General features: G+C 37.8%; 1 protein-coding gene across 2 annotated transcripts; it reads left to right on the plus strand.

Annotated features, from left to right (window-relative positions):
• Positions 1 to 2,593: 2,593 nt before the first annotated feature.
• CDK7 (cyclin dependent kinase 7) lies at positions 2,594 to 25,371 on the plus strand. 2 transcript variants are annotated; one of them, XM_040262674.1, is made up of 12 exons: positions 2,594 to 2,796; positions 3,157 to 3,216; positions 9,991 to 10,024; positions 11,160 to 11,227; positions 12,048 to 12,116; positions 14,039 to 14,149; positions 15,324 to 15,442; positions 16,988 to 17,087; positions 17,526 to 17,612; positions 21,218 to 21,367; positions 23,208 to 23,355; positions 23,797 to 25,371. In XM_040262674.1, exons 1-12 carry the CDS (start codon positions 2,731 to 2,733, stop codon positions 23,823 to 23,825), a joined length of 1,041 nt encoding a protein of 346 aa, XP_040118608.1. In that variant the 5' UTR covers positions 2,594 to 2,730; the 3' UTR covers positions 23,826 to 25,371. The 2 variants fall into 2 exon arrangements, with proteins under 2 accessions (XP_040118608.1, XP_040118609.1); XM_040262675.1 differs by having other exon boundaries at positions 2,621 to 2,796; positions 11,160 to 11,319.
• Positions 25,372 to 26,369: the final 998 nt, after the last annotated feature.

Below are 26,369 nucleotides of genomic sequence, written 5' to 3' on the forward strand. Positions count from 1 at the left end.
AGCACTGTTGGACAGTATCCTAAGGGTTTTTGAAGTGTGCAGTCATTTAAGCCTTGTGGCAGCCCAGTGAGTAGGTCCTATTACACAGGAGGAGACTAGCAACAGAAAGGTTAAATGATGTACCTAAATCATAAATCTAGTAAATGAATATTTGTGGGTCCACTATTCATATGCAGGTAGTCTAGATCCAGAGCAAGGACTCAACTTTTACACTATATTACCTTGAGTAAGTTATCAGCTTTTGTATTCTGCTGCCTTCTATATAACTCTGAAAATCAGGATTCTCAACGCTCAGAAACATTAAATCAGTTCAGTCGATCAGTCGAGTCCGACTCTGCGACCTTATGGACGCAGGCTTCCCTGTCCATCACCAACTCCGGAGCCAGCTCAAACTCATGTCCATCAAATCAATGATGCCATCCAATCATTTCATCCTCTGTCATCCCCTTCTCCTCCTGCCTTCAGTCTTTCCCTGCATCAGTGTCTTTTCCAATGAGTCAGGTCTTCGCGTCAGGTGGCCAAGGTTTTGGAGTTTCAGCTTCAGCATCAGTCCTTCCAATGAATATCCAGGACTGATTTCCTTTAAGATTGACTGTTTTGATCTCTGTGCCGTCCAAGGAACTCTCAAGAGTCTTCCCTAAAACCACAGTTCAAAAGCATCAATTCTTCAGTGCTCAGCTTTCTTTATGGTCCAACTCTCACATCCATACATGACTTCTGGAAGAATCACAGCTTTGACTAGACGGACCTTTGTTGGTAAAGTAATGTCTCTGCTTTTTAATATGCTGTCTACGTAGGTCATAGCTTTTCTTTCAAGGAGCAAGCATCTTTTAATTTCATGGCTGCAGTCACCATCTTCAGTGATTTTGGAGCCCAAGAAAATAGTCTGTCACTGTTTCCATTGTTTCACCATCTATTCACCATGAGGTGATGGGACCGGATGCCATCATCTTTGTTTTTTTGAATGCTGAGTTTTAAGCCAGCTTTTTCACTTTCCTCTTTTACTTGCATCAAGAGGCTCTTTAGTTCTTCGCTTCTGGCCATAAGGGTGTTGTCATCTGCATATCCGAGGTTGTTGATATTTCTCCTGGCGATCTTGATTCCAGCTTGTGCTTCATCCAGCCCAGTGTTTCTCATGATGTACTCTGCATATAAGTTAAATAAGCAGGGTGACAATATACAGCCTTGACGTACTCCTTTCCCAGTTTGGAACCAGTCCGTTTTTTCATGTCCATTTCTAACTGTTGCTTTGTGACCTGGACACAGATTTCTCAGGAGGCAGGTAAAGTGGTCTGATATTTCCATCTCTCTAAGAATGTTAAATTCTTAAAACATTAAATGCTCCAGCTCAAAACCTTAGAATTATCCTTTTCTTTTCTATAACCCATATTAAATGTCAGCAAATCTATTCTCTAGAAGCTAAACTGGTACTCTGAATACAACTATCTGGATCACTGCAAAAATTAACTGGCCTTCTTGCTTCTCCTTGCCCCTCTAAGTTTATAATGTAATCTCTCACAACAAAGGGAGACTTTTAAAACATTAAGTCAGATATCATTTATCTGCTCAAAACTTTGCAGTGGCTTTTCAGTAATATCTTTCTGGTAACACCCTATTTAAAATCACAAACCCTACTATCTATTCCCTTTCCCTGCTTTACTATCTCAGTAGCACTGGTCACTATGTATTATAGCGTATTTTAATTGTTTTGTTAGCTCCTCCCATTGGAAGGCAGGGATCTTTGTTTTTAGCTTGCCGATTTCTTAGAGTCTGCAACAGAGCCCAGCATACAGTAAGCACTCAATATATATTCGTTAAATATATGAATTAATGTGTTTGTTGATTTGTATGAAAAGCGAATAAAGTTGGGTACTGATTACAGTTAACCATTGAGCACTATGCCTAAAACTTCTTGCAAGTATCATTTAATCCTCGCCTACGATGAAATCTATTAGTTCCTTCCACGTTACAGGGTGAAAAACTGATGGTCAGAGTCTGTTCCACAGCACGAAACTGTTGAGCTTACTAGGAATTTATTTGCCTGACTGTGCTTCTTCATAAAGGACTAAGAATGCCTCTTGACCAGACCTTAAGAACTAGCACTCGCTTCAGTTCAGTTCAGTCACTCAGTCTTGTCTGACTCTGTGACCACATGGACTGCAGCACGCCAGGCTTCCCTGTCCACTAGCAACTCCGGGAGGCTGCTCAAACTCATATCCATCCAGTCGGTGATACCATCCAACTCCGCTTAAGTAACTTGAAATTGTCGGCTTAGGCGTCCATGGTGACAGGACAGCCTTGAGCAAAAACCAGAGATCAGAGACAAGGCCAAGCCTTCCAGACCCATACACACCTATTAAATTCTGAACTCAGAGCGCTGATCGGTCCTCAGTAGTGAAGAAAACACCTGTTAAAACGGTAACAGGGCGACACACTAGCTACCTGCAAGAGCACCACGCCTCCGGCACTATCTGCGGTCACGTGAGCAGACGCGGCCCGGTTCGGGAAGCCCGGGAGTCCCGCCTCGCCTCGCTCAGTTTCCGTAGGGAGGGCTCTGGCCGGACCTACCCCACAGCATCCCCGCCCACCCCGGAAGTGGGGGCGGAGCGAGTGAAGCGTCGGCGCTCAGTGGGCGGAAGTGGCTGTTGAAGCTTTAAGGTAGCTTTAAATTCCTGCTCTGCTGTCTTGGCAGCTCACCCCTTTCAGCTGCAGACGGGCTCCTCGCGACGGATGGCAGTGGACGTGAAGTCGCGAGCGAAGCGTTATGAAAAACTGGACTTCCTCGGGGAGGGACAGGTGAGGCTCTCGGGCGGGGCTCGGAGGGCCCTGAGCAGGGAGCGCCGGGCCGCCTCACACTGTCCAAAGTTTTCTCGTGGAAGCCAGAGGACGGGGCACGCTCCTCGTTCTCCTCGGAGGAGGAGGCTGCCCAGACGCCCCTGCCGCCCCTTTGTCCACCCTGGACCTGAGTCCCTGAGCGGCCCTCTCCGCTCAGTGGACTGGAACGGGACGTGGACGGCCTCACCACGTTGCCAGCCGCCGCGAATTTGCTCTGAGAACCCTGGATTCCTTGCTTCCCCAAGTGTAAAAAAAGTGAAAAGGCCAACACAAACCAAGACGTTCTCACAAATTTAACATTACTCCTGTTTTTCTGTCTAGTTTGCCACGGTTTACAAGGCCAGAGACAAGAACACCAACCAAATTGTCGCCATTAAGAAAGTGAGTTGCAGTTTGTTTTTCCTCGTGTCTTCTTGAATGGTGTGTGTGTGTGTGTCTTCTTGAAGGGGTGTGTGTGTGTGTGTGTGTGTCTTGAAGGGGTGTGTGTCTTCTTGAAGGGGTGTGTGAATTGAGATGAAGAGAGGCTGTATCTTGTTTGTTTTATAAACGCAAACATTGGCAAAGGGGACAAATACTGTTTGTCTGTTGGGCCCTCAGAACTACTCATCTTTCCAGGTCCCTATTTCTTCCTCACCAGCATCCACTCTATATCTGTATTTTCTGAATACATATTTACCATTAAAGGCTTTTGCCAGCATTAATAACGTTGAAGTGCTTTTTTTTTTTTTTTAATGGTTTAAGTACCTTTTTTACTTGCATTTCATTCAAGAAATTTAGGTCATATTTGGCTTTCTATATGCCAAGCACTCTCACCCTTGTATTTTTCATTTAACCCTTCTAAGAGCCAGGTGATGCAGTATCTCTGTCTTTTACTTGAGGTGCCTGAAGCTATGGGAGATGAGGTGACTGGTCAAGAGGGCACAGGTAGTAGTTGATGGAGCCAGACTCTAGATCCAGGTGTACTGCTTCCAGGCTGATTGCCTTTCCCCAAACTTCTGAAATCAGTAACCCTCTCAGGAGAGGCTGGTTTCTTCACACCTCATAGAGGAACCTGGTGGGTCTGTGGAGTTGCAAAGAGTCAGACATGGCTGAGTGACTGAGTACACACACAAGGCCTATTGGTGGCTTAAGCACGTCCCTCTCATATTCTTAACACCTGCTCCCCATTCTTCTTTTCTAGAATTATTCCTGCCGTTGTTATCTTTTTTACTTTTTCTGATGTGTCTAATCTCCTTTTTCAGTTTGTGTTCTATAAGCCAGTGCTATTTATAGCTACTCCCTTGTAAAACCCTTAACTTTCCTAATCCTTTTTAAGTTATTTTTCTGATTCTGCCCCTGGTTCACTTTATTCTAGCCACACTGACCTTTCTATCCCTTGATTATATTAAATGCATCCCAGTCCCAGATTCATTGCATTTGCTCTGGCTTCCGGTTAGTGTATTTTTCCTCTAAAACTTGGCCTGGCTGGTTCCTTATCATTTAGATCTCAGTCAGATATCTCCTGTATATACAGACTTCTGCTGGTCATTCTAGCTAAAACAGGTGTACCTGCCTTCTTCCCTAGTGTTCTTTTCCATATTTGTTATCTTCATAGCATTTATCAAAATCTTTTATCTTTGAGTTTATTTTCTATTTACTACCACTTGAATTACATTTAGGACTGTGGCTAGTACATTTGCAGACACTCTTAAAAATGTATTGGCTTGACTAACTGATACTGTCTCTTCAAACTGTTGGCATATTGAGTTCTGTGGTTTTTCTGAAAATCCCAGTTGGTTTACTTGCTTGCTTTTATCATAAATTAGGATTTAGAATTAATCCTGTTTCTCAGTGATGGGCTTCCCAGGTGATGCTAGTGGTAAAGAACTTGCCTGCCAGTGCAGAAGACATAAGAGACGTGGGTTCGATCCCTGAGTCGGGAAGATTCCCTGGAGAAGGGCATGGCAACCCACTTGAGTGTTGCCTGGAGAATTCTGTGAACAGAGGAGCCTGGTGGGCTCTGGTCCATAAGGTCACAAAGAGTCAGACATGACTGAAGCAACTTAGCAGTATATTTCTCAGTGATAGACTGCTACCCCTTGAAAGTGACATTTTGGAATATTCTTTTACATTTAATTTTTATTTCAGATAGTACATCTTTGTAGTTTTATGGAATGTAACTTTTATATAAATGGAATATATAACCTTTAAATCACTGTGTTGTACACCTGAAACTTACATAATATTGTATGTCAACTGTACCTCAAAAAAAAAAAAAAACCAGGAATATTTCTCCTTTTACCAAACCCCATTAATTCTCAAAGCATTTTTTTTTTTTTTAAAGTCAGTTACTAGGCCAAGCATGCCTCTCTCCTCTACCCTAGGTTTTCACTCATTGGAGCAATGCCTTTCAACTCCAAAATTGTTTTCTCTGGTATTTACATCCATTTTTTTAGATAGTATGCTTATGATTCCCTGAGTGGCCTCCTTCCTTAGTTCTAGAAACCCTAGAGATTTGGTGCTTGTGCATCTTCCCCTCCCAACACTCAATTTCTGCTCACACTCATTTACTGGCTTCCCTGGTGGCTCAGACAGTAGAGCATTTGCCTACAATGCAGGAGACCTGGGTTTGATCCCTGGGTCGGGAAGATCCTCTGGAGAAGGGAATGGCACCCCACTCCAGTACTCTTGCCTGGAGAATCCCATGGACGGAGGATCGTGGTAGGCTACAGTCTATGGGGTCGCAGAGTCGACATGACTGAGAGACTTCACTTTCTTTCTTTCTTTTCTTGAATTTAACAGAAAAGGAGTAATAAGCTATGTATTATTTCATCTGTTGTATTTTGGACCTTTAAAATATCATTAATCTACCTTATCCTTTTTAAACAGTTGTACTGAATTTACGTTTCCCAGTTTAACCAGTCCTCTGTGGTAACTTTTTGGAGCAGTTTTCACAGTGATGCCATCCAGCCATCTCATCCTCTGTCGTCCCCTTCTCCTCCTGCCCTCAATCCCTCCCAGCATCAGAGTCTTTTCCAGTGAGTCAACTCTTCTCATGAGGTGGCCAGAGTACTGGAGTTTCAGCTTTAGCATCATTCCTTCCAGAGAAATCCCAGGGCTGATCTCCTACACATTATTGTATACTTCTAAGCTCTTTCTCTCTTCCATCACACACACACACTTCTGCAACTTGTTTTTCTGAATCAGTTATCATTTCTGAAATCTTCCAGATGGATACATGTGGATCTGTTTATTCATACTCTGATGATTAGATTCTGTTCTATGACTACACTAAAATTGGTCTATCCAAACTCTTGTTGATAAACATTTAAGCTGCTTTTTTTTAATGTTTTACTCTAATACACTCGTTCTACAGACATGCATTTGTGCATTTCTCTAGAAAATGTATCTATAGTTGAAACTTAATTGCCAGTTGTTGCCACATAGAGAATACCCTGATGTTGAGAAAGATTGAAGGCAGGAGGGGAAGGGGATAACAGAACAAAATGGTTGGATGGCATCACCAGCTCAATGGTCATTAGTTTAAACAAACTCTGGGAGATGGTGAAGGACAGGGAAGCTTGCCATGCTGCAGTCCATGGGGTTACAAAGAGTTGGACACGACTGAGCAACTGAACAACAGCAAGAGAATACGCATCAACATCCCCAGATACTATCAAACTGCTTTCCAAAATGGTTGGATCAGTTTAACCTCCCCCCACATTTTCACCATGTTTGTATCATCAGATTTTACAACAGTTGTCAATCAAATGGATCAAAAGTGGTATATGGATGTTTTTTCAATTAATATTTCTCTGATGACCGGTGAGTTTGATCATATTTTCCTAGATTTATTGGCTTTTTATACTTTTTCTGTTAGGTTGCCTACATTTTTTTCCTTTCCTGTTGACTTGGTGGAATTTCTTATATATTTTGGATACTGAACCTTAGTCAGAAATATGCACGACAGATACCATTGTCAATGTAAATCTATAATAAGAATAGAAGAGTGTTATTTGAGCCAGTCTGGATTATAGCCCAGAAGGCAGTCTCTCAGATAGCTCTGAGTTCTGAAGAAGTATGGTTTTCAGCATAGTTTATATCTTGTCAGAACAGAAAACATTAAACATGACTGGGGTACATTCCTTCAAGGTTAAAAAAAAAAAAAAGGTCACTGTATATAGTGAGTCAGTATGATCTTGGCTCCTGGGAAGGGGACCTTATCAAAGGAGGACTACCTTTGAAGTCCCTGAAAGGGAGGTATTTATCCTTATCTTCAAAATAGGCATTCTTTACAGTGGCTCAGATGGTTAAGAATCCTCCTGCAATGTGGGAGACTTGGGTTTAATCCCTGGGTTGGGAAGATCCCCTGGAGAAGGGAATGGCAGTCTACTCCAGTATTATTGCCTGGAGAATCCCATGGACAAAGGAGCCTGTCAGGCTCCATGGGGTTGCAAACAGTCAGACACAACTGTGCGATTTTCACTTTTGGTAGTGGACCCTTTTATTCCAATATTTAAGGCAGATAGACAGTATGTGTTTCATAGACCACAAAACAGGCTGCTCTAGTTAGCATAAAGTTTGTTGAATAAGCCAGAATGATTTCTTTGTACTTGAGTATGTGAAAATTTCTTCAATCATCATCTCTCAGACTTTGGGCTTTTAGTTTATTTATGGTATCTTTCGAGGTACAGGTATTTAAAATTTTAGTCTGGTTAAATTTGTCTATTTTTCCCCTGTTTTGGTTCCCTTTTTTTGCATGCTTCCCTGCCTCCAAATTATAAAGAATTCTCCTATATTTTCATCTGAAAATTTTAAAGTATCGCTTTTCACATTTAGGTCTACGTTCCATATGGAGTTAAATTTTCTTTGTTGTGTAGTATGAAAATCTAATATTTTTTCCCCAGCTCTCATCATTTTTTTAGTACATCCTTTTCCTGGTGAGTTGTAATGCCAAGTTCCAATTTATACTTGGATTTGTTTCTGGGCATACTATTCTTCTATTGGTTGATTTTCTTTTTCCCCCCATTCCTGCTGCACTGCTCTAGGGTCTATATTACTGTTGCCTTGTAAATTCTCAAGGGCTTTCTGTAGTTGAGGTCTGGGGGCTTCTCATTACAGTAGCTTCTCTTGTTGCAGAGCCTGGTCTCCAGGGTGTGTGGGCTTGGTCGTTGTGGCGCACGGGTTTAGTTGCCCCATGGCTTAGTTGTGGAATCTTTGCAGACCAGGGATTGAACCACTGTCCCCTGCGCTGGGGATTCTCAACCACTGGACTTCCAGGGAAGCCCAGCTACTCTTCTTCGAAATTATCTTGGCTTACTCTATGAGTCAGTTGAGAAATTGAATCAAATCAAGAGAATTTGAATATGAACTAGTTATGACATGCTGTATGGCATTATTATTAATTTTATTAGGAAGGAGAATGGCATTATGGGTATATAAGAAAATGTCCACGTTTTAGAGATGCCTGTTGAAGTATATAGGGATGAAATAATATGAAGCCCAACTACAACATTAAAAAAAAAGTATGTTGTAGCCAACAAAAAAGAGGATGGATGAAGTAAATATGGCAAAATGTAATTATTGAATCTGAGTGATAATGTAGATGGCTTCATGAAACTAGTTTATTACATTTCCTAAACACAGTAAAAAATGTTTTATCTGTTCTTAGCTCCTTACTTTTCTGTATAAAGTTTAGAATCTGTTTGTCAGTGTCCATGAAAAATGCTGTTATACTTTACATCGTTTCATTAAAGAGAATTGATGTATTTATGATTTGAATCTTTCTATCCATGAACATGCTGTCTATGTTTATTTTGATCACATTTCTTGAACATTAAAACATGTTCAAGAGTGTTTTATAATGTTCTTGGAAAGCTTCATACATCTCTTGTTGGCTTTAATTCCTACATGCCTTATATTTTTTGGTGCTATAATAAATGGCCTGTGGAAGTGTTAGTCGACCCCATGGACTGTAGCCCACCAGGCTCCTCTGTCCATGGGATTCTCCCAGGCAAGAATATTGGAGTGGATTGCCATTCCCTTCTCCAGGGGATCTTCCTGACCCAGGAATTGAACCTGGGTCTCCACTGTAACAAGCAGATTCTTTACTGCCTGAGCCACCAGGAAAGCCCAAGATAAAATAAATAGCCTACCTTTAAGTTAAAAGTTGTTTGTAGTATATAGGTGGGGGCTATTTTAAAAGGTAAAATAGCTGATTTTCTGAAGTAGGATTTTTTTCTTTTTTTTTGTATTCTTGGCTACATTGTCATTGCATAAAGTAGTTAGCTCTTATTCTTTAACCTAGTAGTTGGGTTTGTGTGAGATTGAACCTATTAATGCAGTTCAGTGTGCTTGTATACAGTAGCAAAAGTCTAATCATTTTCTGTATCCATCACACTGTAGTTTTCCTTCTTGGAAAATGTGGTCCCTGGGAAGCATATTATTGGGCATATTAAGCATGTTATTTATATGTTACATATCTCCTCCCAGGTAGTCGTAACTTGAAGTGCTTGTTTTGTTTATTGGGCTTCCCTGGTGGCTCAGTCAGGAAAGAATCTGCCTGCAGTACAGGAGACCTGGGTTCAGTCCCTGTGTTGGGAAGATCCCCTGGAGAAGGAAATGGCAACCCACTCCAGTATTCTTGCCTGGAAGAGTCCATGGACAGAGGAGTTTGGTGGGCTGCAGTTCATGGGGTTGCAAGAGTCAGATGCTGACTTAGCGACTAAACCACCACCACCCACCTAGATTATCTCCCTAAGTTCTGTATCTATCACAGTCTATAATTTTTCTTCTTGGAAAATGTGGCCCCTGGGAGTATATTATTGGGCATATTAAGCATGTTATTTTATATGTTACATATTTCCTCCCAAGTAGTCTAACTTGAAATGCTTCTTTTGTTTATTAGCTTGTATGCCTTTAATTTATTGCACATTTAATCGTACAGAGTTGTGTAACTCAAAACTTGAGGGGAAAGGAATGGTAGGTATTAGATCCTTTCTATACTGTTAGTTTTGCCTTTCTGACTCATGATCCCTGCTCCCTCCTCACCTGCTAATACTAGCTACATATAAGTAGTTATGTATTCTTGAGTTAAGCATTTGAAGTGTTTATGTATTACGCATTTGTCTAAACAGTTTAACATATTTTTATTGTGCTTGTTTTTTCCTCTGCCAGATCAAACTTGGACATAGATCAGAAGCTAAAGATGGTAAGTAACTTATTTCGTGTAATCTGACAGAACAGAAAAGGTGGTTCTTCTCACTGAGGAAAAGAACAAAGTATTAAGTATTACAGTTAACAATACAAAGTATTACAGTTAACAGTGGTTCTGGGTAGAGTTATTGCAGGTCCCAGAAGAGTAACAATAGACTCAGGATAGAGATAGGATATTTGTACTTTTCACCATTTGGGTGTTCAGAGGATATTCAGATCACCTAGGCAGATGGAAGACAGCAAGGTTATTAGTGACTTGTCTTAATGTCTTCATTACTGCTTTAGTTGTTTTCAAGCCACTGTTTTTCTGAGCTTCTGGTTACTTTATAATTCAGGATTCATGGAAGTATACAAAGCTCACTATAGAATAAATGTATAGGGATGGGGGAGATTTTTGTATCTCTTCTGCTAAAGCTCTGTTTGAGTGCTAAGTCCTATTTAGTCATCAAGAAAGTTTCTGTATAAAGGATCCATCATCTCTCTAATACTAGTACCAGATCTTTTTCCTTTTTTTCTTAGTATTTATTTATTTGGCTACATTGGGTCTTAGTTGCAGCATGCTGAATCTTTGATCTTCATTGCGGCATGCAGGATCTTTTAGTTGTGAGAAGCAAACTCTTAACTCGCGACATGTGGGATCTAGTTTCCTGACCAGGGGTCAGACCTGGGCCCCCTGCATTGGGTGCATGGACCACCAGGGAAATCCCATCAGATCTTATTTTAAAATGTTGGGTTTTGTCCTTTGCATTGGGAAGGATGGTATTTAATCACTAGTTTTCTGTTAGTTTAAAGAATCTGCCCCTGATATTCATAAGACAAGAGAAGAAAAGCTATTAACTTCTCACCTTTAGGCTACATACTTGTGTACATATTATTCCAGGAGTCTTCAGATCTCATATTCTGTAGATGAAGTGAATATTTTTTTCATCATTTATCATAGTCTTGTCCTAAACTGTTTTGAAAACAAAGCAATATAAATTGGAAACAGGTACGTTATAAGAATTTTTTTTTTTCCTGTGGAATATTCATTGCTATTTCATCAGAGAATGACCTTCCCCAAAAAATATGTTTATAAGAAGGTTTGAGATTTCAGAGTTCTTTTTCACTGTTTTCTCTGCCTTTTTGTCTAGGTATAAATAGAACAGCCTTAAGAGAGATAAAATTATTACAGGAGCTAAGTCATCCAAATATAATTGGTGTGAGTATGATCTAAGTTTCTGGGATTTGGGACCCTGCCTTTCCGAATGTGGTGGATGTTGATTGAAGGCTCAGCAAGATGAGTTGTCCTAGGTGAGCCTTACACAAAGGCTGAAATGTATTTTTTATCCTAAGTGTTCTTATAGGCAGTGTTTTAAAAACTATACAGCTGATGAAATAAATTAAATATGGGCATACAGGCTGATTTTATCAGAAATTTTGAAGTCTAGAGAGCTCTAGCATGTGTAAGACCTTGAGCAGGTTCTCTTGAACTCTGCCTCATAGTCTGTACCTCATAGGGTTGTTATGAGACTAGCTCACTGAATACACATCTAGTAATGGTAACTCACTCCAGTATTCTTGCCTGGAGAATCCCATGGACAGAGAAGCCTGGTGGGCTACAGTCCACGGGGTCGCAAAGAATCCAATACGACTGAGCAACTAACTCCTTCTTACCTGGGATAGTGTCTGGCATAGGGAACACACTCATTCAGTGAATAATAGCTACCGCTGCTGTCTGTTGGATTTTCTTAAGTACCAAGATTGGGAGTTTTTTCTAGATTATAGAGACTTCAGTGAGGTTCTCATTAATTCATTACTTAATTATAATTCCTAAAATTTGGAGGGAGAGGTTAAGTATTGGTGATTTTTTTTTAATAGTAAGGCTTAATAATCTTGTGCTTCAAAGTACTAATTCCTAGCCAAAAATTGATAAATATTAAATTTAATGCTTAAGTTTTTAAAGATTAAAAACTTAGGTATAATACTGTCAAGTATTTAATAAAAGTATCACATGTTTTTTTTTAAATTTTGCTTTGTAGCTCCTTGATGCTTTTGGACATAAATCTAACATAAGTCTTGTCTTTGATTTTATGGAAACTGATCTAGAGGTAAGACCAAGATTTCTGGAGGAATTTATTTTCCTGTTTATCAAGAGAATCTAAATGTTTATTTTCTGCCTTTGAAGAAGGTAGTCAAAAGAATGCTTAAATTTTGTTGAAATCTAGATGTGGTGTTAAGTCAAAGATCTTCTGAATCATTTAGCCATATTCCCAGTGTTACATACAAGATTTGGACTTTTTTTTTTTTTTTTTTTTCAAGATTTGGATTTAGATAGCATTTGTGTCTGCCAAGTTCCCGATACCTTATTAACATTACTTTTTAGAAAAATAAGTGTTTCTCTTTGGAGGGTTTGGAATTTCCTTGTGATATTATCACAGACTGTCCTTTTGAAAACCAGCTTTCTATTTGAGAAGAATGAGATTTTAGGGACTTCCCTGGCAGTCCAGTGGTTAAAACTTCACCTTCCAATGCAAGGGGTGTACGTTCGATCCCTGGCCAGGGAGCTAAGATCCCACATGGCTTGCAACCGAAAAACCAAAACATAAAACAGAAACAGTATTGTAACATATTCAATAAAGCCTTTACAAATGATGCACATCAAAAAATCTTTAAAAAAATAAGATTTTAGGCTTTTCATTAATACCAATTGAATCTCAATAATGGACAGTCTGGAGATGTGGAACAAGTGGAATTCTTATACACTGCTGATGAGAATGCAAAGATACAGCCACTTTAGAAAAAATAGTTTGGCAGTTTCTTAAACAGTTAAATATACCCTTAGGGTATGATCTAGAAATCCGTCTGTGTATTTATTTATCCAAGAGAAACAAAAAACGTGTCCACACAGATGTTTAGCTTTCTTCATAATTATCCAAACTGAAAACAACCCAAATGTCTTTCATCAAGTGAATGTATAAACTGGTACATTTTTTATAAAGTGGAATACTATTTGAGAATAAAAAGAAACAAACTATTAATATATACAGTAGTATAGGTGACTATTAGATACGTTGTACTAAAGGAAAGAAGCCAGGCTTAAAAGCTACTGATGCTGTATGATTCTATGTATGTTTTTTTTGGAAAAGGAAAAACTAAAGGAACAGAAATCAGATCTTTGGTTGCTGGGGTTAGGAACTGAGGGGAAGATTGAGTAGAGAGGCATTGGGGAATTTATTGGGAACTGTTAAACTATTTTTGGTTGTGGTAACACAACTGATGTGTTAAAAACTGAGATTAAAAGTGTCTTTCACCTATTTGAAAAAAAGAAAATTGCATTTTTAGCTCATATAACTAAAAGTCTGGAAATAAACTGACTTGAATCATAGTTCACAAATAATGCTAGCAGAACACAATTTTTCACTTGTTCTTTGTTGCCTCGTTCATGGATAAAATTTCTCAATATAGTGGCTCAGGTGCTTGTAGGCTTCTATCCTTAGAGTTTAATAATGCCTGAGGAGAGAAAGTATTCTGTTGCCTTTGATTCTAGCTCAAGTATTTGGCTTGGCTTGGCTTGGCTCACATTTCCATCCCTGAGCTAGTCTGGAAGGCAGGCTGTAGTGTGGTGACGGAGCATGCCTGGATCACGTGTCTGCTACTTTTGGAGGCCACAGGTCGTGCACAACATATAACCACGTGGACTAAGCTGGGAACACGTGGTTTCTGAAAGGAATGTTGAATGCTGTTATCAGGAGGGGCTGTATATCCTGGGGCAAGTGGAAATGGCAGATGTTTGCTACATGGATGCCTAAAAACATAGCGGTAGGGGACAGAGTACTGCTTTCCTCCTAAACTCGAGAGACTTTGCCTGACCACGTAACTGGGGGTTCTGACAGAGCCTCCTGAGGAGAGCTAGGCAGCCTCTCTTGAGAACCTCTGTTATGAATAAACCCAGCTTGTGTCTATAAATGATATGATAGAGTTTATTTGGAATGATAAAAGCATACCTGTATCCTGTCTGCCTACCTTACAGGTTATAATAAAGGATAACAGTCTTGTGCTGACACCTTCACACATCAAAGCCTATATGTTGATGACTCTTCAAGGATTAGAATATTTACATCAACATTGGATTCTGCATAGGGTAAGGTTTTTAACCAAGTCTTTATGTTGTAGTCAGACTTTCTGTAGCCAGCTTATTACACAAAAGGCCTGAGTATGTAAATTATTAAAGTAGAACTGGACCGTTTTATCCACCCTTCTTCCTCTCTGCGCTCCCTTCAGTTAAACCAGGTGGCGCTGTGAGAACTCTGAGTTACTAGGTGGAATTTAGAAATGCAACAGGCCTATGCCTTCATTTTTTTCATACATAGAAGAGTTAAGTTGCTGACCTAAAAGTTACATTTTTTTTTTGAGGTCAGTAGCTATAGTGACTGACAAGAGTATTAGAACCTAGATATTTTGGCTTGAAGTTAAGTGTTCTTTGTGCTATACTGTTATAATAAAAAACAACAACAGGGAGTCTGGATTAAATTATGCAGTGCAAAAATACATCTGGAAAAATATTTCGGGTAGCTCTGAAACTCTGGGAAGTAATGAAGTAAAATTTCTGAAATGGCTGAGTCATTGTTAGGAACATTCAGCTACTAGAACAAGGCTGATGATTTAGACAGGTAGATGTTCCTAGGTATCCTATTTATTAGTAGATGAAGTAGCTAAAAATATATAATAGTAATCCTACTTAAGCTTGGAATTCCTTTTAGGTTATGGCTAATATCTTTTCAGCATTGATGGTGAAGACTATATTCTTCATCCTTTATAAACACATAATGTTTTTATTTACTGAAGTTCATATATTGTGTTTATTGTTTTGGGCCTCACGGCTTGTTAGTTCCCCAACCAGGGATTGAACTGGGGCCCTCAACAGTGACAGAGTCCTGACCACTGAACCACCAGGGAGTTCCCTGTATATATTGTTATTGAATTAATAGCAGCAGCTGTTTTTTGAATGCTTACTAGGAACCAGTCATTACTCTAGGCTTTTCACAGGAAATATTAAATTTAATCCTCATAGCAAACCTGTGAAGTATGTAAATTGAAGTTCATTGAAAGGAAGTACCTTGACCCAAGGCCTCACTAAGAAATATGGCTAATCTTATTTTGATTTTTAGGATTTTACATCAATGAAAAAAATTTTGGTGGTGGTTAAATTTGGAGTGTTACCCTGTTTCTGCTAAGTTTAAATTTAACTAAATGTATTACTATGATGCTCTCCTTCACCCCGCTTATTTGTTGGTTTAAAATTTCTTATTGTATAGGACCTAAAACCAAACAACTTGTTGCTAGATGAAAATGGAGTTCTAAAACTGGCTGATTTTGGTCTGGCCAAATCATTTGGGAGCCCCAGTAGAGCTTATACACATCAGGTTGTAACCAGGTAAGGATTCCTTAACTAACTAAAGCTTGTATTGTGTAGGATATTAATCACAAATGAGCCTCATGTGGCTTCTTTGAATTTTGGCTGAGTTCAGGAGTTATTGTTGGTATCTTATTAAACAGTGAAAAACTATACAGCCCTTCTTTCATACGGAGTTGAATTAAATCAGTCCACAGAGATTTATCTAGTAATTTGGGGGGACTAATTTGTACTTCTTACACAGTTTAGTTAGGTAGGTTGGAACTATAGTGGCTGTTCTTTTACATAACCACCTGATTTGGGGAGCCTGTGTTTACTGCTCAGTCCTGATTCCACATTTTATATCATTCAGTGTGAATGAAAATTTCCTAAACAAAGCAGTGCTTTTATTTGGATTTTTCATATTATTCATTGCTTTTATTTTCTGTTTATACTTTTTATGTATACATAAAAATCACATTATATAGATAGGGACAGTAGATTTTATCATTCTTGTCCAGATGGCATTTGTTAACTTCCCTGACTCTTAAGAATCTGAGACGATCTTCAGATTTTCTATCCTTTTAAGTTACTTTGTCACCTTCTTCCAAATAGATCTCATTGAGTGTCAGTCACCTGATCCTTGAGGATAAAGTAAGGGATGTAAGTAGTTGTTCAGGTACTTTCTGGAAAAATTAAACCCATCATTCAGGAACTCTGGGAACTCAGGAAAACAAGGACCCACATACATGAGCATTGCGTTTCACTGTGTTTCAACTACCAATTTCTGACTTTCTCTACTTTGAAATCAGACACTACTAATAGGTCAAATATAGAGGACTGAGAATTAACAATTTAGATTAGTGATAGGGATATCTTGATAACCTAGGCAAGAGCAATTTTGGTGGAGTGGTGGGATGAAAACCTGACTGATGGAGTTAAGAGAAGAGTAAATGGAGACAGTAAGAACATACAGCCAGAGAATGAGGGGTGTTAGGGGAAGCAGGGTCCAGAGAAGTTTTTGTTGTTTGTTTCTTTGTTTTTTAGTTTATTTTTTAAGGCTGTAAAAACAATGGTATGTTTAACATTGATAGTAATAAATCTAGTAAAGAACAAAAAGCCGACTGTTGTAGGAAAAAGAGAACTGCAGGAGCAATATCCTTGGAAATAGGCAAGAGTGTATCCGGGGCCCAAGTTGAGGGACTGACTTTAAAAACACTAAAGGCTAGTTATGTAGTTAGGGATGGGAGGTGGGTTGTGAGTGTGCAGATGACTGTTGGTGAGTCTGTAGAAATTTTTTTTTCATTACTTGCATTATTTTAGTAAAGAAGGAATTAGGTTATCAGCTAAGAAGTAGGATGATGTTTAGGGTTTTGGGAGAAAGAACATGTTAATCGTCTAAAAGTGAGAGGATGAATGGACTGAGGGTGAATTTGCTGGCAGCAGTAAGGAACTTTTGATTTTATAGCCAATTTTTCTTGAGTTAATATATCCATAAAAGTGCATGATGTTTCTCTGAGGAGTTTTCTCCAAGAAGTACTTTACTAATTGCACTCTAAAATGACAATATTTATTTTTGTTCTGCAGGTGGTATCGGGCTCCTGAGCTACTGTTTGGAGCTAGAATGTATGGTGTAGGTGTGGACATGTGGGCTGTGGGCTGTATATTAGCAGAGTTGCTTCTAAGGGTAAGTCTTGAGTTGATGTACACTCTTCAGTATTGTTATAGGTATTTGTTCTTATAATTTGTGTAAACATTATCTTCTCAGAGGTAATTACCATCCTTGAGATAAGAAACCAACAAACAGGCCAATAAAAAAAACCTCCACCAAGTACAGCCTGTTTTTTAACACCATTTAGGACAATAAAGGTTTATTATTGCTCATTCTGTGTTCTGAAATTTGACCATAATAAAATTATTGGATTGTAATGTGGTACTATCTCTAAAGTAACTAAAAGGGTTAGGATAACCGTCTGTATTTCTGGGATCACTGGGGAAGTCCCGCCCTTAGACTAAGTTTTTATTTTTGTTATTGTTTAATGTTTCTTATTAAATTAAATTTATCATATTATTTGTGTAACAGCTATCACAGATCTTGAAATATCTGCTTCTTTCTTTCTTTTAGGTCCCTTTTTTGCCAGGAGATTCGGACCTTGATCAGCTAACAAGAATATTTGAAACTTTGGGCACACCAACCGAAGAGCAATGGCCTGTAAGCTTTCACACATGTTCTTTGAAATTTAGAGTAGTGTACAGTGCTGTAACATGAATATTACTTAAACAAATGTATTGTCTTAATTTACTAGTAATGATTACTCTTTGCAAAATTTATACAAAGTAAAAGTTAAAATTGTGATATACCATCCTGCCTCCTGTATACATATAGCCCTCACCCATCCCAGTAATTTCTACCCTAGCGTTAATCATCATTATTTTGCTGTAAAGCCTTGATGTGAGGACACACGCCCACATAAATACGTAAATACGTATGACTTGCTTTTTCTTTCATTCTTTAAAAAATGTGATCACACCATGTAATTTTTTCACAACCAACTTGCTCTTAATATTGTTCACATTTTCCTTTTTAAGTTATATAATATTTCATTTTGTAGCTCTTTCATGTTTATCAACATCTTGATGGATTTATTTATTGCATTTTCACTAACACAATGAAGGTTTATTTTTGGTCTTGTTTTTCATTATTCCCCAACAAGAGATTGAAGTTGGTCCTCCCAGAAAGCCTGGAATCTCGGGCCACCAGGGAACTCATTATTTATTTTTAACCTATTAACATTATCTCAAAAAAATTACTAAATCTGTGATAAACTTTATTACAGTATAAGTTGCTAATTTTATATATTACAGTTCAGTGAAATTCTCACTTGTTCATTATAATTGTAGACCTTTTGATTTTCCTTTCTTTTATAGCCTCATCTCCTGGGGAAAAAATAAATCGTAGAAAAGAGATTTTAAACAGCCTCTTTACTTTCTGGTTAAAACTGTAATGAAATTATCTGAAACTGAAATTAAGGAGTTTCTTTTGTGTTATTATTTCCTCAACTTTCTAACTGAAGTTTAGCTATATGTTCTAATTGTAAAACATGCTCTAATAGCATTCATTTATTGAACTTACTCTATGACATTAATGATAGGGTTTCATAAATTATATTTAATTCTCCCAACAATCCTGTTAAGGTAGGTGCTGTTAGTCACACTTTATAGATGAGACAGCTGAGGTGGCGTGAGGATAAGTAGCTTACCTGAAGCTACCTAGTGTCAGCTAGGACTCCAATTTGAGTCTGACTCCAGAGCCATATTCATAGTATTTATCCAGTACTTTTCATTTGACATGATTTTCTCAATAGTAGTTGCTTATGATGATTTCCTTGGAATTTTAAAAATTCTTATTTTGCTTTACATGCAGAAGGAAATAATACAGAGATATCCCTTACTTCCTTTACTTCTCACAAGGGTAACATCTTGCAAAATAAGGATAATATCACAGCCAGCATGCTGACATTGATACAATTAGTATACAGGACATCACCACAAAGAGCCCTTTTACCATCACACCCACTTTCCTTTCACTCTCACCCATTCCTTAACCCCTGGCAATCACTAATATGATTTCCGTTTTTATAACTTTGTTTATCAAGAATGTTATAAGTGGAATCATATAAAATGTAAGCTTTTGGAATATGATTTGTAAGCTTTTTCAATATAATTCTCTGGAGATTCATCCAGGTTGTCAGTAATTCATTCCTTTCCCTGTATTGCTGAGTGGTGTGAAGGTACCACAGTGTGTCTGTTGACTCATTGAAGGACGTCTACATTGTTTCCAGTTTGGGGCTATTACAAATAACACTGGTATTTGTAATAACAGTACAGCATGGCTTCCCTCATAGCTCAGTTGGTGAAGAATCCGTCTGCAATGCTGGAGACCCCTGTTCAATTCCTGGGTAGGGAAGATCCTCTAGAGAAGAGATAGGCTATCCACTCCAGTATTCTTGGGCTTCCCGTCCCATGTGGCTTAGCTGGTAAAGAATCTGCCTGCAGTGCGGGATGCCTGGGTTGGGAAGATCCCCTGGAGAAGGGAATGGCTACCAACTCCAGTATTCTGGCCTGGAGAATAGACTGTGTAGTCCTTGGGGTTGCAAAGAGTCTGACAGGACTGAACGACTTTCACTTTCATATCCAAAGGTGGTCTGATGGTTAGAACTCTATTCCTCTTGCCAAGGGCCCAGTTTCCATCCCTAGGGAACTTAGATCCCGCAAGCTACGTGGGCAAAGGAAAAAAAAATTATGTACAGACTTTTAGGTAAGCATGCATCTTTATTTCTCTGGGACAGATGACCAGGAGTGTAGTTGTTAAGTCGTGATAGTTGCATATTTAGCCAGAAACTGCCAAAAAGAAGGTGAAATTCGCTTAGTCTTGTCTCTTTGCAATCCTGTGGACTGTAAGCCTGCCAAGCTCCTCTGTCCATAGAATTCTCCAGGCAAGAATACTGGAGTGGGCTGCCATTTCCCTCTCTAGGGGATCTTCTCAACCCAGGGATCAAACACAGGTCTCCTGTATTGAAGGCAGATTCTTTACCATTTGAGCCACCAGGGAAGCCCAGAAACTGCTGAACTGCTTTCCAGAGGGGCCTGTACTATTTTATATTCTCACCAGCAGTGCAGAAGTAATCTGTTTTCTCTGGATCCTCACTAGCATTTGGTGGTGTCGCTTTTTTATTGTTAGCATTGTGAGAGATGTGTAGTGATAGCTCATTGTGGCTTTAAGTTTCTCTTCCCTGATGACTTACGATGTTGAATATCTTTTCATGTACTTATTTGGCATCTATATAGCTTTAATGAAATGTCTCTTGTCTTGTTTTTTAATTGGATTGTTTGTACTTTGGCTGAGTATTGAGCACTTATATAAAGTACTCATCCTCTGATTGTATATGTGGTTTGCAAATTTTCTGTTACTCTGTAGTTTGTCTTTTCATCCTCTTCAGAGTCTTCCCAGCATAAAAGTTTTTAATTTTGATCAAGTCTGTCTGATCAGTTTTTCTTTTTATGAATAATGCTTTTGATGGCAAGTCAAAGAACTCTGCCTAACACAGAGATATTCCTGATGATTCTCTTTTTTCTTTTTCCTTAAAGTTTTATAGTTTAAGTCTGTGATCCTTTTTGAGTTAATTTTTGCATGAGATGTGAGACTAAAAGTGTCTTTATGGCAGGAGTGGGGATTGTTGTTTATGATACCTCTCCCTCTACCAGTACCATAGTCTTAATAAATTATCTATATATTAAGTCTTTTTCCAAGTTGTGTATACTATTTTAGTGCCTTAGCCTTTCCATATAAATTTTAAAATAGCCTATCTAATAATCTTGCCAGAATTGTGGTAAGAATTGCATTAAACCTGTTTACCAACTTGAGGAGAATTGTCAGACATCCTTACAGTGCTGAATCTTTCAATCCAAAAACATGGTAGGGCTCACCGTTGATTTAGAGCTTTGATTTATTTCATCAGTGTGGTATAGCTTTCAGTATATGAGTCCTGCTCATGTTTTGTTAGATTTTCACCAAAGCTTTTCATCGTTGTTTTTGAGAGTTTCTAAAGGGCGTTGTTTTTCATTTCAGTGTCCACATGTTCTTTGCTAATACGGAGAACTAAAGTTGACTTGTGTTTATCTTCCTGTAACCTTGTCTGCTCACTAGTGCTAGGATAGATCATCATATCATCGGTATGACAGTTTTATTTACTCATTTGAGATCTATATGCCTTTCAATCCATTACTTAAGTTTGAATTATAAAAATATTTTTACAGGACATGTGTAGTCTTCCAGATTTCGTGACATTTAAGAGTTTTCCTGGAATCCCATTACAACATATCTTCATTGCAGCAGGAGATGACTTACTAGATCTTATACAAGGCTTATTCTTATTTAATCCATGTACTCGAATTACAGCCACACAGGTATGTTAGTGTATTTTTCGAATTTCTTAAGATTTCCTAACATTCTTTAAATACTGAAAAGATGCGTTTGTTTTGTTTTAAGAAATAACTTTTCTTTTCCCTAAGCTATAAGCATTATATGCCCATACAAGTGCAGAAGATTATAAAGATGATTCTATTTCATAATTAGGTCATCTACTTGAAAGTAAATTAGAGAATAAAAAAAATGATGTTTTGTGTTTGTTAAGACACTGGAATAGTTCAGTTAAACTCTTAAGTAACTTAAATCTTGTGCCAAAACCAATGCCAAAAGTGTTTTGTTTTGTGTTTTTGCCCAAGAAATGCAGTCCAGATAATACATTCTGGTCATTGTCACAGTCAGAAAGAGATAATGAGTAGAAAATGGTATAGTCTGATACAACTGTATTACTTACAAGAGATTGAAAGATACTCTAAATAGAAAAACACTGAAACTGACAGTTACTTAAGGGAAATAAGAATCAAACTCAAGAAAAATGTGGAATACCAAGAATATCTGCTCTTACAGAAGAAGAGAGAAGTATTATCAAATATAAAAATATAAGATCTATAGACTTGAAAGTCTTTTTTTCTTTATTTTAAAAACAAGCACATATAGATAGATGGGTGGTCACAAACGCTTGAAGTTGGGGCAGGGAAATGCAGTGCCAAAATGCAACACATTACAGTGATTGGGCTTCATAAAGGAAGAGACTGAAATGTCACACATCTTCATATCTGACGAAACATAAATGCACAAAATACAGGGGTAAAAAGTAGATTTTTTTTCACATAGGCTTATTATAGACTATAACAGATCTTTGTTTAATGTATTTACTTGTATAATCCTCTACTCCATAGCAGTACATGCCACATTAGTACATATATACCAGATATTTTACCATTGGAATCACTCTTCTAATTTCAAACAGTTAACTCATTTTTACCTTTTATCCACGTATGTATACATCTTACCTCTGTCATAAGAACCTTGAGACCAGGTCAGATTGTCAAGAAGGTTGTTTTCGTTAATAGTAAAGCTCAAAAGTTATAGAAAAATATTAGTTATGATAACTTATTTGGGTTGTATTTTGATAGAATGGATTTTTTTTTAGAATTAATTTTTTAATGGGTTTTGGCCTATGGATATTTAGAAGTTGGAATGAGGGACTTCCTTGATAGTGTGGTGGCTGAGACCCTGTGTTCCCAATGCAGGGAGCCCGAGTTTGATCCCTGGTGAGGGATCTAGATCCCACATGCCACAACTAAAGACCCCGCATGTGGCATTTTTTATTGGAATTTTGGACCTAGGTAAAAATATAATATTATAGAACATTGGACTACTGGCAAATAGAAATAAACTTGGACAAGTCCTTCCAAGTAAGAATTCAATTAATTTCTAGTGGATTGTTGGACTTTAATCTGTTGTTTCCAACCCATTGCATCTTTTTAAAAGCTTTATTTTTAAGAATTCATATGATTTGGAATTTGAACACACACAGATGTTGTGACAAATAAACTTGGAAGTTGTTTTTAAGCAAGTTTCTCTATTTTCAGCTATAGAGCCTATAATGTGTAGAGAAATGAATTTTACAATATCTTATTAAGGATATTTCATATTTTGTATAGGCTACCGTGGAAAAATCCCATTCTTATAGTAATACAGTAATGGAATTAGTGATCAATCTTAGGCTGCTAGATATTTATAGTAATGTACATATCCAAATACTCAAAATTAAGTTTGAGAGAGGGTATATTTGCTTAGTATATTTAATGCTCCTTACAACACAGTTCAGACATTCACATAAAAGCTCACTATCTCTGGTCTCTTTTCTTTGGAAAGGCTTTGAAAACTAAGTATTTCAGTAATCGGCCAGGGCCAACACCTGGATGTCAGCTGCCAAGACCAAACTGTCCAGCGGAGGCTCTAAAGGAGCAGTCCAACCCCGCCATGGCAACGAAACGGAAGAGAGCAGAGGCCTTGGAACCAGGTGAAACTCTCATTTTCTTACATGAGTTCCAAAAACTCCAGATAGCTAATGTATAGCTAGTGACTGGGCAGCTAAGAAACGTAGACTGTGAGGTTTTTACTTGTTATCAATTTAAATTTTACAAGTAGAATGTGATATTTTACCTGTATTTGCTTCCTTTGAGAATATGTAACGTCATGAGTATTTAACATCATGATTTTATTTTTAGGACATGGGCACTTTTGAGTACCCCTCAGAGTTATGAGAACTATCCATGTGTACCCTATTTTTTTCATAAATTCCTAACAATACACTCTATGCTTAGTGTTTAGCAAGTGTTATTGGAAAATCAAAGCAAGTAAACATATAGTTGGAACGCAATGACTGGTTAGAATTACTTTAAAATTAAATGTAATTTTATAGAATTACTATAAAATTAAATAACCTCATTTTTCCCCCCAGGAGGATTACCCAAGAAGCTAATTTTTTAGTTACAGAGAAAACTGGACAATATTCTACTACTGAAGGAAACAGTGAAAAAGGCACAATAGTAAACATAAAGGAAATGCTTTAAAAGACATTTGTAAATATTCTGCACGTGTAAAATATGTAAGACTGGGTTATTTTTATTAAATGTATTTTAAACAAACTTAATTCTGATTTTCTGGTTAGAGTGCAGTAGTAATAAAATAACTTTAATTCTCTGAAATGTAGAATTGAAAATGCATTAAGGAATCCTTAATAAAGATAATTATCAATTATTTTAATGATCTGGCCTATATAGCATTACTAATTTATAATAAAGGGGATAGTATTTAAAAATAGAAAATTGGTTTTGGTCTCAAAATTTTATGAGTGGTAAGTAGACTGTAACTCTCATAGAGCATTTTTATTTTTACTCAGAACTTTTAAGTATCTTCTATGTTAATCCCTATAAATCTAGTTTCTGTTTTAGCTGCCATATAATTTATAGCATATATCACATCTTATGATATCATATCTTACACATGCTCTATTTACAGACCATGTTATTTTTCTTTTGCTATATAACAGTTACCATAAATGTAGCAGTTTAAAGTAACACAAATTTATTAGCTCCCAGCCCTATAGGTCAGATACCTCTCATCAATCAACTGTAATTTTTTTTGTTGTTTCTTCTACATAAGCCAATATCAGGATGTCAGTTGGACTTTGCACTCTTATTCGAGGCTGTAAGGTAGAATCTGCTTCCTAATTAATATAGTTCATGTCGTTTTAATGCACATGGCTCTTATCCTTGCTAGCTGAAGGCAGTTCACTTGACTGGTTGCGTGTCACTCTCCATCTGCAAACGAGCAACAGTGTCAAATCTGTGGATTCCTCATCTGCTGCCAATAGAGAAAATTCTTCCTTTTTTTTTTTTTTTAAGGAGTCACCTGATAAACTAATGTCAGCTCACCAAAGGCTTAATTATAAGTCTTAAAATTCCCTTCATAGCAGTTCCTAGATTGAATGCTTGAATAATCAGGACAGAAATCTTGAGAGGGCCATCTTTAGAATTCTGTCACGTGGACATTTAGGTTATTTAAATTTTTTCACAATTGTAAAAAAAAAAAGATGTTTATATGTACATGCAGGAGTTGTACATATTTAGAATTGTAATTGTGAGGTCATAGTTACACAGTTGTACATTTTCAAGTAGCATTGATATTGTCATAGTTCTCCAAAGTAGCTGTATCAATTTAAACTCCCAGTAACTGTTCAGTAGTTCTTAAAAATGGAAAAGCCCCTTACCATACAAAAGTTAACTCTGGGAATTCCCTATGGTCCAGTGGTTAAGACTCTGCTTTCACTTCCAAGGGCACAGATTCAATCATTGGTTGGGGAACTAAGATCCTGAAAGGCACATGCTGCGATTGAAAAAAAAATATATCAAAAGACCTAAACATGAGACCTAGAACTATAAAGATTCTTAGAAAATAACATAGGAAAGCTTCATGACATCAGGTTTGGCAGGGGCTTCCTGGATATGACCCCAAAAGCAGAGGCAACAAAAGTTAAAAAAAAAAGGACAGTTTGGACTGTATCAAAATTAAAAGCCTGTATGCCTCAAAGGAACATGATCAGTGGAATGAAAAGGCAACTCCTATGGATTGAAAATATTTGCAAATCATGTATCTGATAAGGTTCATAGCCAGAATATGTGAAGAATATATGTTGTTCTTGTGTGTGTTCAGTTGCTCAGTCATGTCCAACTCTTTGCAACCTCATGGACTGTAACCCACCAGGCTCCTCTGTCCATGGGATTTTCCAGGTAAGAGTACTGGAACAGGTTGCCATTTCCTTTTCCAGGAGGATCTTCCCAAACCAGGGATCAAACCTGTATCTCTAGCATCTCTTGCATTGGCAGGCACCTAGGAAGCCTGTTGCTATAGCTCAACAACAACAACAACAAATCCAATTTAAAAATGGGCAAAGAACTTGAAATAGACATTTCACCAAAGATGATATAGAAATGACTAAAAAGCACATGAAAAGATTCCCAAATCACTAATCGTTAGGGAAATGCAAGTTAAAACCACCCTGAGATACCACTTTAAACTTACTAAGATGGCGGTCACCAAAAATAAACAACTCAGAAGATAACAAGTGTTAGCATGTGGAGCAATCAGGAAACCCTTCTACACCATTGGTGAGAATTAATAAAAAACAGTACAGCAGCTGTCAGAAACTAGTGTTTGCTCAAAAAGTTTAAAGTGGAATTACCATATGGTCCAGCAGTTTCACTTCTGAGTATGTACTCCAAAAAGTTGAATGCAGGATCCCAAATGTGTACATTCCTTAACTTTTATGTAGGAATCTAGTTCATCTCATCATCTCATCTCTAGCACTCATAATCTTTCTTTTTTAAAAACTTTATTTTTTAATGGAGTATAGCTGATTAACAACATGGTGACAGTTTTAGGTGAACAGCGAAGAGGCTCAGCCATACTCACACATGTATCCATTCTCCCCCAAACTCCCCTCCTGTCCACGCTGCCACCCAACGTTGAGCA

This window comes from Oryx dammah, unplaced genomic scaffold (assembly GCF_014754425.2).
Source record: "Oryx dammah isolate SB20612 unplaced genomic scaffold, SCBI_Odam_1.1 HiC_scaffold_20, whole genome shotgun sequence".
NCBI lineage: Eukaryota > Metazoa > Chordata > Mammalia > Artiodactyla > Bovidae > Oryx > Oryx dammah.

Coding starts and splice junctions, on each gene's coding strand:
- CDK7 (XM_040262674.1), top strand. CDS start 2,731: ATGGCAGTGGACGTGAAGTCGCGAGCGAAGCGTTATGAAAAACTGGAC. Junction 2,797..3,156: donor ACTTCCTCGGGGAGGGACAG/GTGAGGCTCTCG, acceptor TTTTCTGTCTAG/TTTGCCACGGTTTACAAGGC. Junction 15,443..16,987: donor ACACATCAGGTTGTAACCAG/GTAAGGATTCCT, acceptor TTTGTTCTGCAG/GTGGTATCGGGCTCCTGAGC.